General features: G+C 41.1%; 1 protein-coding gene across 1 annotated transcript in view; it reads right to left on the bottom strand.

The window, feature by feature from the left end:
• Positions 1-12,500, bottom strand: part of lrp5 (low density lipoprotein receptor-related protein 5) — an 82,800-nt gene that overhangs the window by 53,313 nt on the left and 16,987 nt on the right. Inside the window, exons 4-6 of the mRNA XM_060926768.1 lie at positions 8,778-8,975; positions 3,856-4,052; positions 3-134 (exon numbers count right to left, since the gene is read on the bottom strand). Coding sequence (XP_060782751.1) covers positions 3-134; positions 3,856-4,052; positions 8,778-8,975 — 527 coding nt within the window. The remainder of the gene's footprint in view (positions 1-2; positions 135-3,855; positions 4,053-8,777; positions 8,976-12,500) is intronic.

Genomic DNA, 12,500 nt, shown 5'->3' on the forward strand with positions numbered 1-12,500 from the left:
ACCTGGTCTGCAGGTTTTGCCATCCTCGCGCAGTTTGACGCCAGTGGGACAGGAGCAGCTGTAGTACGGTGGTGAGGGCGAGAGCAGACACAGGTGAGAACATCCTCCATTTCTGTCGCTGCAGGGCGTGTGGACTGAGGACCAGGAGGAAACACTCTGTTAAAACACACCTGGATCACGTGTGTGTGTGTGTGTGTGTGTGTGTGCGTTACCCATAATGCACTACACACAAGTATTAAGTATGTTTTTAAATAATATATAAAATGTAAATATGAACCTCTGCTGTCTGGAACACAGAGCTGGAGGTCACATGGGTTTAGTTGATTCTAATGAGCACTAATATCACATGTTAACTGCTAATTAGCTCATTAGCTAGCAGGCTAATTACCTCAGTATCTATGTGTTTCAAACAACATAATATCTGGACACAGCAAAATCTCTGGGATAATAACATACATGTCAACCTATACGGAATGTCTGTATTTTATACGGATTTGATTCAATAAACGTAGTATACGGGCGTACAAATAAAGTTATATGGATTCTTTAAAAAAACTTCAATATTTATTTAGAGCTATAATCAATTCCCACGATGATAAAAGAACGCATAACATTTACCAAAGTACTGTACACCACAGACAGCACAGACAGCCAGTAAAGAGTCTTATGAAATCGCGCGTTATCTTGTGGTAGCGAGACTTCGTTCCACTTTTGATCATGCGCACACCACATTGCGAGAATCCCGCCACCTGAGCGACTTTCAATAGCGACTGAAAAGATTCTGAATGGGCACTCCGGCAAAGAAATTCAAAACACAATACAGCGGTAGGTTTCTCCCTGAATGGAAGGACCTTTTCAATGGCATAATCCAACCGGCAGCCTCCAAAAACGAAGAATACGCACACTGCACACTGTGTGCGCGTGACATCAAAGTTGCAGCATCAGGAGTGTATGATGTGAAAGAACATTTCAAATCGAAACTGCATCAGCGGAATGCAAGCCAAAGGCAAAATCAGCTACTGATGACAGTATTTGCGCGCTCAAAAACTGATCTGCCAACAACTGGAAAAGACAGAAAACACAAGGTAGTGGGCGTTTTAGCTCAAGTTAGGCAGTGCTCTGTTTACCCCACAGTAATGCTGACTGCAGGGGCGCAGATAGGATTTTTGAACTGGGGGAGACTGAGCTGTCAGCAAATGATTCCATTTTGTGTAAATGTATATATGTACTGAAGCTTCAATATACATTAGAATTGTGAGTTTTCTAACTGAATGAACATTGGTAGACAAAGGCCTACCTGGTCAACACTAGCCATACATGATCAAATTGTTATTTGTCTGGTATGTTAATCACGAGGGCGGCACGGTGGTGTAGTGGTTAGCGCTGTCACCTCACAGCAAGAAGGTTCTGGGTTCGAGCCCCGTGGCCGGCGAGGGCCTTTCTGTGCGGAGTTTGCATGTTCTCCCCGTGTCCGCGTGGGTTTCCTCCGGGTGCTCCGGTTTCCCCCACAGTCCAAAGACATGCAGGTTAGGTTAACTGGTGACTCTAAATTGAGCGTAGGTGTGAATGTGAGTGTGAATGGTTGTCTGTGTCTATGTGTCAGCCCTGTGATGACCTGGCGACTTGTCCAGGGTGAACCCCGCCTTTCGCCTGTAGTCAGCTGGGATAGGCTCCAGCTCGCCTGCGACCCTGTAGAACAGGATAAAGCGGCTACAGATGATGAGATGAGATGTTAATCACGCTCCAAAACTTCATGTCTTCTGCATGTTTTATTTAAACATTTGCTGATCTCAGCAGGATGAAGAATCTCATCACAGAAACTTTAATTGTAACTTCTAACAAAAAGGGAAATGTCCAAAAATTAATAACAAAATAAAATTGAAATGATTCACACTCGTGCCTTCATGTAAATGATTAGAAACATAAAATGTGTATGAAAACAGAAGTATAAACGCTTGAACAACAGATTCACACAAATAAAAATAAAAAGTATTTTTTCCAATAAACAAAATTGATAGAAAAAAAATTCCCTCTGCAGCCAAACAAATTTACCGTCTCGAAGCAGACTCAATAGGTCCCAAAAACATCTCTCCGCCGCTTCCCAGTTTAAAAACTGGGACATCATGGAACATGGAATTTTAAAAAAATGGACAGTTAATGAAATGAAACGAAAACCCCAACGTTTATGCTGGTAGATGCTGGATTTCAATGCTTTTCCGACTCCAAACTTCCAACTTACGAGTACAACTGAACGCACCATTAGTCATAGCAGAAACACCGTTGCTATCAAATGGATGAGCTGTGCAGTGTTATTAACCGAGAATTACGTGGAAAATTGAACACCTTGCTTTCCCAACTCTGCAAGGATCTGCTCCAGCCTTTTCCCTTCTTGAATCGGTGTAATGTGGATTGATCACAGACAAGGCTACTGCTGCTGCCATTTCAACTTTGTGCTGCAATGTAAGTTAGTCTAACTAACGGAACATTAATCCTCACTTTTTCTACCTATGTTTGGCGCCTTATGTAGGGACGGTGGGGGGGGGGACAGATAGGGGTCACTATAAATCTGGGGGGGACATGTCCCCCCCGTCCCCAGTGCCATCTGCGCCCTTGGCTGACTGTGAGAGAGTTTTCTCTCAAGTCAGGAAGATACACACAGAGAGCAGAAAGAACCTGAATGCAGACACACTGACCTGCCTACTGCAGTGTGAGATCAACACAGCTAGACACTTGCTGTGACGTGCAGCCTCGTGAGGTATTGGTGCAGAGCGCTAAAAAAGCTGTCATGGAGTACAATTCAGAACATTAGAGTGACACTTTGTGTTTTTGTCGAACATTGGAGCTTTGTGTTCATTCTGAAGGTTTATTGTTATTAATATTGAATAAAAAGTAACTGGGATATATCATTGTTAATTATCATTCAAATTTTAGGTAAATTATTTTAATTTGCATCTTATAAGGATTTTATAAGGGAAATACGGATTTTGGAGGTTGGTTATACAGGTTTGATTGACCAAAGGTTGACATGTATGTAATAATAATAATAATAAGAAGAAGAAGAAGAAAGATGAGAAGAAAGTAACTAACCCAATGTTAGCCAGTTGAAACTTTCATGAATAGAATTCTTTACTTTTTATCCAAAATAAAGACTTTTGTTCCCAGAACCTCCAGCTAGCATCAGCAGTCAACAGGCTCTCATGTTAGCTAATGTTAGCTGCTCGGCTAACACTAGCAGTAAAGATCATGGACTTATGGATTCATCAACATGATTAAAGTTCTGTCAGAAATCCTGTCAGTTTGGCTAATTATTAGCGAGCTGGCAAATGCTGGCAGTAAATGACTTTAAAATCCTCTCAGATTTTAAACTCAGCAAAAGTTAAATAAAGACTCTAAACATGTATAAATATTATTTAAACTTCTTGACAGTTTAACTAATCTTTCTAGCTGGTTAAAATTAAATTACCAACAAAGATTATGAGCATGATTTTAAAATCCCCTCAGATTACCAAAAGTTAGCTAGTTATCATCTTTAAAAGTGAAGATTAGAGACATTCTCACATTGTGACTTTAAATTCCTGTCAGAAATCCTGTCAGTTTCGCTTATTTTAGCAAGCCGGCTAACATCAGCAGCAAAGATTATAAAAATTCATGAAATATGACGAATAATTCACTCAGAAATCCTGTCAGGTGAGTTACTGCTAGCGAGCACGCTAACGGAACAGCCTTCTTCCTACAGACCTCTACAGGATTCGGAGACACACCCACATTTCCATATATGGAATGATACCCAGTTTACTTCAGGAGAAACAAGATGGCTGTGTATCTGAGCTGTGTGTGTGCGTAATAAACACTCACTGTAAGGCTGTCTCTTCTGTCCCAGCACCTGGATGTCCATGGGTGAGTAGATGCCGTTGAGGATTTCTCTCCGGTTGTTACCCGTGTGTTTGTTGCAGGCGTGAATTGAGCGAGTTTGCCAGTCCGTCCAGTACAGCGTCTCGTCAAAGAGTGTGAGGGCAAACGGGTGTGTGAGCGTCCCTTCCACCACCGTCTCTCTAAAAACAACAACAACATCATCATCATCATTCAGTGCTTTCCTGAAGTGTGCGGTGTTCTTGTGTCTCGCTATCGCAGGCCATCAACGCATTTATTTCTGATTGATAAACACTCTCATCATCACTGGACTTCCCCTCGTAGGGCTGGACGATATGACAATCATTTTATATTGCAATATTTGAGGACATTTCTGTGATATATGACATGAATCATGATGCTCAGGTTCACTAACAAACTGCAAAAATTCAAAAATGCACTGCATTAAAAACAACTGGATAGTGGAGTCCAATAATATTTTTATTAAACGTCTACAAAAAAGTAACTATAATGTTGAAAAAGGAGGAAAAGTCGAATATTTTATTATTGTAAAGATCCAATATTTTAATACCTGCTTTCACACTGAGTTTACATAAATAAATAAATCAATAAATAAATAAATAAAGTGCTTTTATAAAATCTGTAACAATGCTAACATTTTTATGATGAAACTAAGACTTTATGAAAATGAACACTTGATGATTTAAAACAGTAGAATCTTTAATTTCATAAAATCGGTGAAATTTAGTTGCGTCTGAAATGTGGTGATTGTGATATCTGTTTATTTCTGTAATATCTCACAAAATATCAGGCCATTCTGTGGCTGGGAAGTTATTTAATTTGAGGGGATTAAAGCAAATAATGTGCATGAAATCGCTCGCTTGGCGCAGTCAAGCAGACAGAGGAAGTCCGTGTGCGCATGCGCAGGTTCACCTTCTTCTTCTTCTTCTTTTGGGTTTTACGGCAGCTGGCATCCACAGTGTTGCATTACTGCCATCTACAGGTTTCCCTTTGAGCGTGCACTGACAGTTCCATCATTCTGTCGCTAAACGAACAGCTGATCACACCGAGGTGCTCGCTGAGCGCCCATATTTATTAGTTTGGTCCTGCGTTTCCTTTCCTTCGTATATAACATAACGTCTTTTCTTCTCGCTTTCTTTCCGTTACTGTAGTCGCTCTTTCACGTTTCATTCACACACTCACGTCCTCCATTTTTCTCTCCTGTTTCAAATTTGTATCCCACAATGCCTTGCGTGAACGGGGAAAGCCCACCACGTGATGCATGACATAGTATCTTGAATTGGGTCATGGTGAAGCAGGAAAAAATAGCCGAGAATTTAGGGCCACGTGGAGATAAATTCATTAATTGTTCTATTTAAAAAACCCTAATAAAATTGGAAGTCTGTGATTCGAATTCAGTAGCTTTCGGTCACTAAACAAAAATAATTGGGTGTCGGGGAAAATTATTTTTATGACCTACATTTGAAAAATCTGAAAGTCAGTACAGCTTTAACATTAAATGTGCTGCTTCCAATCAGAGTATGTAACTGTTTTTAAAAATGTAAAAAAAAAATCTAAAAAGATGTCACGATATACAATAATCACATCACCACATCATCACATGGCTCCGCCCTCAGGTCTAATATTCGCTAATTTACACTTTTAAAATGTCACAGTCACTAACTGACTCTTAGGCTACGTTCACACTGCAGGCTTAAGTGACTCAAATCCGATCTTTTCGCCCATATGTGACCTGTATCCGATCTTTTATTGACAATATGAACGACACAGATCCGATTTTTTCAAATCTGACCCAGGCCGTTTGGATATGTGGTCCTAATTCCGATTCCTATCCGCTCTTTTCATATGCAACTTCAGTCTGAACCGCCAGGTCGCATTCATCCGACTTACACGTCATCAACAAGCCACAAACGTCACTATTCTGCGCTGAAGTAGGCGGCGGGTCTCTCGAAAAAAGTTACAACAACATGGCGCATAATCACGGGCGCAGATAGAGGGTGGGACTCGTCCCACCCAGATTTAAATTCACCTCGTTCGGTCCCCCCCACTTATAGGGAGGAAAAAACGTCTATGCTGTCTTTCTTTGCATAAGGCAAACCTCACGGAAAAATCAAAAGACTAATTACCATTCGGTTTATTGAGGTGCACGGCAGTGTATACATAGTTGCAACAACTCGCATAAAACAAAACAAAGACTGATATTCGGTTGGTTGAGCTGCGCAGACTGCACAGGTTGCGAGCTCGAGCTTGGTTGCTATGGTAACCCACAACAAGTTTGACAGGCATATCGGGGTTGGGGTTGGTTTGCTGGCAGCTTTGTCCCCCCCAGTTCAAAAAACGTATCTGCGCCCCTGCGCATGACATCAATGCGAGGGACGCTTCGGGCTGTGAAGGTTCTGAATCTTCTCAATGGAAGGACGCAGAGGTTAGGGAGCTGATTTCCATTTGGGGGGATGCAGCTATTCAAGCTAGATTGGATGGGTCATACCGCAACCGGGCGGTTTTACTTCCGTAAACACTGGCCATGCTCACTGCGTGTGACGTCGTCGTATCCTGCAGTGCGCATGCGGAACACTTTTAGGTCGCTTTTCGTTCATACTGAGGATCACATACAAGTCGCATATATTTGTTAATGTGAACGACCTCACAAAAAAAACGGATTTCACAAAAAAATCGGAATTGAGCATTAAGCCTTGCAGTGTGAACGTAGCGTTGCTGTGATGTTTGGTTTCTACAAACAAATGGAGAAATAAGCAAAACTAAAACCCAACATTTCCATAAATTCAAAATTCACAAAGCCAAAGTTTGGTACACACATGATGTGAGGGTCTCGAGCAGCGATTCCCAAACCAGTGCTCACTTTGTTGGTGAAAAAACCTCACTCACAGTATCTCCCTTTTTGTCGTTAGAATGTATTTTATAAATGACTGATAAACTCACGCTGTTCCTGTGAAATGATCCTGAGAGTGATTCTCCCCGGGGGACGTGACGATATAATATCGATATCATCATCAATTATGTCGCAGTAAGCTTTTCTGAGAAATAACGCATATCATGACACATTTTATATCTTACTTCTCTCCATTTCAGACTTAACTGTTTTGTAAATAAAAATAATTTTTTAAATATAAAAAGGACAATAAATGTAAGATTAGATAAATCAGCAAACTTTACTGATTTGTTGGCAGTTTGTGAGCAAAATTAAAGATTGTGATAAACATCACGTACCATAGCAATGCCCCAGAGAATCCTGATACGATATTTTTGTCACATCACTCAGCCCTACCGCGAGTCACAATCAACCGAGTTCCATTTAAACAAAGAGTTTACGTGATTTTAACATCCTTCAGTGTCCTGTAGGACAAATAAAGAGAGGCAAATCTGTCCATCTGTCTCCACGTCTCGTCCCTCAACAACACTGACGGTTTTATAAAGAGGAAATCTCCAAACACTCTGACAGGGCGCTCGCAGGGTACCAGGCCAAGTCAAGTTCACAAGACATTACACAATGACACATGGTACTTTTTATCTCGTTATAGTTACACTGTGAAGCATTAAAACCCCTCGGATGGAAATCTAACGACCGGACACCATGTTTTTATTTGCTCCTTTAATAAAACGGCTGTTTGGGATTTTATCTCAGTTTAATCCGTGATTGTCCAAGTTTTTTCAGGTTTGTATCTTTAAAGGAAAAGTGTAGATTATTTTTACCTGACCTCTTTAACCAGCTCATAGATGTCGGGTCTACTTTCATCATTTTTATATTTTTAGATTTACGGTTAATTTAAAAACAATTATAGACTTTAATTAAAGTGATTTATAATAAATACTTTGAAAAGATTCTGACTCATAATAAAAACACACTCTCCAAATAAAGCTCAGTAAAATCTCTGTCCTTGTCTGCGCTTGTATTTTTAGTGAGCTAAGTGTAATTCAGCAAATCTCGATAACAAATCATTTCAAATTATCCAAACATTTTCTCAACCTTTTCAATTTATGGGTCTTTTGGTTCCCAGAACATTTAATCTGCCAAATTCTTTTTCTAAAACACATCTATAAACGTTACTACAACGCTGCTGCTGCTGTTTTATATCTCTGGGTGTTGTGTGAGAACGTTCTCAGAACATTGTGAGTTCGGATTGGGACGAGACGCGGTTAGATCTTTATCCCGTTAGCAGCAGTGCTGTACAGATAGACAGAGAATCACTCATCAATCACACGCTCCGAGGGAACCTGCACGTCATACATCACCGGGGTTTTAACAGAGTGTAAATAAAGCAGCTGTCCAGAGGAGTGCAGGGAGAAAAAACTTAATTACATCCAGATTTCTCACAGCTCTTGACGTAAATGGGCGTTCGGGTGGCGGCAGGTTCGTTTGAAGTGAACTACAGCGCTGTAAAGGCCGTCATTAATCAGAGGTGTCCGGAACCACAGACATGAAGGAGAGCCGATGGGCTGCGAAAGGCTTTGTTTTACAAACGGCACAAAGTGGGGAGAAAAAAAAGAACAAATACAGAACAGAAAAGGGGCAGAATCAGAGCGAGGAGAAATACAGGAGAAATGATAAACAAACGGAGTAAAGGGGCAGAAAAGAACCGAACAGAGTGGAGAGGAAGCCAGAAAAAAGACGCAGAACAGAGAACAGTGTGTGCAACATGATTATTATTATTATTATTATGTAGAGATGAGTGTGTATGTGAGTAAAGTGAGTGTCAGTATCTAATTCCTGCTGTAACGTCTCTTGATAACAGCACGAGTCCACCTGCGCCTCAGGGCTGAATAATACCCAGAATGCCTAGCAGGGTTGGGTTACAGGGTTTAAAGGAAGAGGTGGAAGGAGTGTGTGTGTGTGTGTGTGTGTGCGTGCGTGTGTGTGTGTGTCGCACCGTGCAGTGCCATCCAGGTTGGCTTTGTGGATGAAGCTGAGTTTGGCGTCGGCCCAGTACAGCTTCTGCTCATCCAGATCGATGGTCAGTCCGTTGGGCCAATAAATATCCTCCTGTATAATCACCATCCTGCTGCTGCCGTCCATCCCTGAGCGCTCGATCCTCGGCTCCTCACCCCAATCCGTCCAGTACATGTACCTACACACACACACACACACACACAATTAAACACATCCATCTTCTAAGTCAGGAATTAAGAAGTAAATGTTCCAAAGTGAAGTGTTTTATTCCTCTAACACCACAGCAATTTACTGACAATTATTAATTTCTAATTTTATTAAAGAGCCATAAGTCGTAGTTTTATGTTTATGCATTTCATACAGAACAGAACAAAATCAAACAGAATGTAATGCATTAGAAAGAAATGGAATAAAATTATTGTCCTTAAAAACAATGGAATGAGGTACGGAATCAAAAAACAAGTTTCACAATTTTTTGGGTGAAAAGTTAAAAAATAAAAAAACTAAATAAATATCACTCTGTGCTTTTAAACAATGTGACTCAATTTTTTCTGAATAGTTTGTAAAATAAAACTGTACTGGGGTCAGTGAGGTCAGTGGAGGGCGTGTCCTTGTCGAGAACGGCTCAAAGCAGGACATGAGAACAAGAGGGCATGTCCTAATTTGCATATTCATGGTTTAATATTACATTAAAAACATATGAACTCCTGTATTATGACGCACAGATCCCCAGAGCCACGCTGTGTGTGTTTACGTCAATCACATCAAACACAAACAGTGAAAATCGTCTCACTGATCTTTTGATCTTTGTTTTCACAGTTTACTATTTAAATAAAGTCTGTGATATTTACTTTATGGACATTTTGCTCACGAACGGTGTACAGTCTCTGTCTGATCACTCGCTACAAAACTCAGTGTTTAAAAAACCGACTGCTTATTAAAGCAGGTTCAAGTGATTTGGATGACTAAACACACACACACACACACACACACGGATGAAGTGTGTGTCTCAGTATTTTAAGTGTTTACTGGAAGAGATTGGAGGTTAAAGCAACACAATCTCACTGCTAGACTAAACAAGAGTTTCAAAAGCTTTAAAAGTGAGATGCATTTGCACCTAAACACACACACACACATTTTCTTTCTCTGGAGGCTGAAGGAATGAGGAAAGCTTCAGTGTGTGTGTGTGTGTGTGTGTGAGACAGAGAGACAGAAAGACTATGAGTTGTGTTTTGGTTTGCAATAATCTGATCAAATGGAAGCCAGATGTGTGAAATCCGAACACATTTAACGTGAAGACAGTTAAAGGCCAGACTGAGCGTCGATACACACTTCAGCACTTTAAAAGTGTGTATTGTGTGTATTGTGTGGATCTGGACATCGGTGTTTGGAGAACAGAAAATCCCGCGACCCAGTGTTTACACACATTTGTGTCCTCACATTACTGTTTGCCTTGCGATCTCATTTCACAAACAAAACATGCAAATAAGCAAATTTACCAGTTAAATCATTCAAATGGCAAAGTCACGGCAGAGTCTGATCTCTCAGAAACACAGAAACACGCAGAGTTAACTCGGACCTCAGCGTTTTTACATTCACACCTTTACCCCAGTGAACTCCGAGACTCCGGGTCTGTGCGAGGAAACTGTTTCCTGTGAACTTTCAGAGGAAATCTCTCTCCTCCATCAGCCACAGCGCCGCTAACGTAAACACTCATCAACCTCTCGCGTTATTAACACGTTTTTATCTCAGCGCAGTGTTTATCACACACGTTACACACCAGAGGAACAAAACAAGCACCCACAGTTAAAGGAATAAAAAAACACCAAACAAAGAGGTATTTATGAGAATAAATTGTGAACACACGTGTTCAGTAAATAATCTGTTACAGCCGTGATGTGATTGGACTGTGATGTGATTGGATTGTGATGTGATTGGACTGTGGTGTGATTGGATTGTGATGTGACTGGATTGTGATGTGATTGGGCCGTGATGTGATTGGACTATGGTGTGATTGGATTGTGATGTGATTGGATTGTGATGTGATTGGATTGTGATGTGATTGGGCCGTGATGTGATTGGACCGTGATGTGATTGGACTATGGTGTGATTGGATTGTGGTGTGATTGGATTGTGATGTGACTGGATTGTGATGTGATTGGGCCGTGATGTGATTGGACTATGGTGTGATTGGATTGTGATGTGATTGGATTGTGATGTGATTGGATTGTGATGTGATTGGGCCGTGATGTGATTGGACCGTGATGTGATTGGACTATGGTGTGATTGGATTGTGGTGTGATTGGATTGTGGTGTGATTGGACTGTGATGTGACTGGATTGTGATGTGATTGGGCCGTGATGTGATTGGACTATGGTGTGATTGGATTGTGATGTGATTGGATTGTGATGTGATTGGATTGTGATGTGATTGGGCCGTGATGTGATTGGACCGTGATGTGATTGGACTATGGTGTGATTGGATTGTGGTGTGATTGGATTGTGATGTGACTGGGTTGTGATGTGACTGGATTGTGATGTGATTGGGCCGTGATGTGATTGGACTATGGTGTGATTGGATTGTGATGTGATTGGATTGTGATGTGATTGGATTGTGATGTGATTGGGCCGTGATGTGATTGGACTATGGTGTGATTGGACCATGCAGAATCACTTCAGTATGTGAGAGACAAAGCATCTGGCTTTCAGTAATCATCCAATCAGTTAACATGAATTACCATATGATCGAAATATTCTAATTAAAGTGTTTATCGCTTTGGTCAGTGTTTAAACAAATAAACCCGAGTATTCACTTGAAGACAGTCAGACAAACCAATAAATCTCAACTCATTCATTGTAGTTAATTAAAGTGGGCGGGGCTGAGTGACAGCTTAAAGCTACTGACTGCAAAGTCATCTGAAATTTTTTTTTGTGTGTGTTGACATTTTCCTTTGTCTCGCAAAAACAATATCCTGCAGACGAGATGTGATCATTTTGATGTCCTGAGGGTCGCTTTTCTCCATTTTGGGACCGTTTTACTCCCTCTTGAGGTAAACAGTACAGCCCTACGCAAACAGCTGAATATGAGGAGCTTTAACTAATTAGCATAACTTTGGTACTGCGTCACACCAAGATGGCGACGCACGGAAAACATCGTGACTCTGCTTCGACCTCGGAGAGTTTTGAGTCGCAGGGATGCAATTTGTGGTTGACAATCATGAATAGATCCGTGAAACAGAAGATGAATATTTATATCTTTTCTCTGTTCCTGCTCTTGTGTTCTTGTTTCTTTCTCTGTAAGATCAGAACATTAGGTGTATAAATCCATACTCATGACCGTGGAGTTGAGCCCATGCACTCTAAGGCTAAGATAGCTAAGTGCTAGCTAGAATGATTTAGTTATCTGTCCAGAAAAAATGACACGTCATCCAACCTCGCTCTATCTTGCAGTTGCACTCACTAGGCAGGTTTCCTTTTCTTTTCCACTGGTGGGAGGGTGGAGTCCGTCGTGTTCGCCCGGACACCGACTTGTTTTGGTTAAAAGTAGCTCAAACATGCCCCACGGTGGTCACGTGATAAGCACAACTTTACTCCTCACACACTTGTGAAATTTCCTCTCTGCATTTAACCCATCTGAAGCAGTGAACACACACACATGCACACACACATGAGCAATGAGCACACACACACACACACACACACAC

This window comes from Neoarius graeffei, chromosome 8 (genome assembly GCF_027579695.1).
Source record: "Neoarius graeffei isolate fNeoGra1 chromosome 8, fNeoGra1.pri, whole genome shotgun sequence".
Classification (NCBI taxonomy): Eukaryota; Metazoa; Chordata; class Actinopteri; order Siluriformes; family Ariidae; genus Neoarius; species Neoarius graeffei.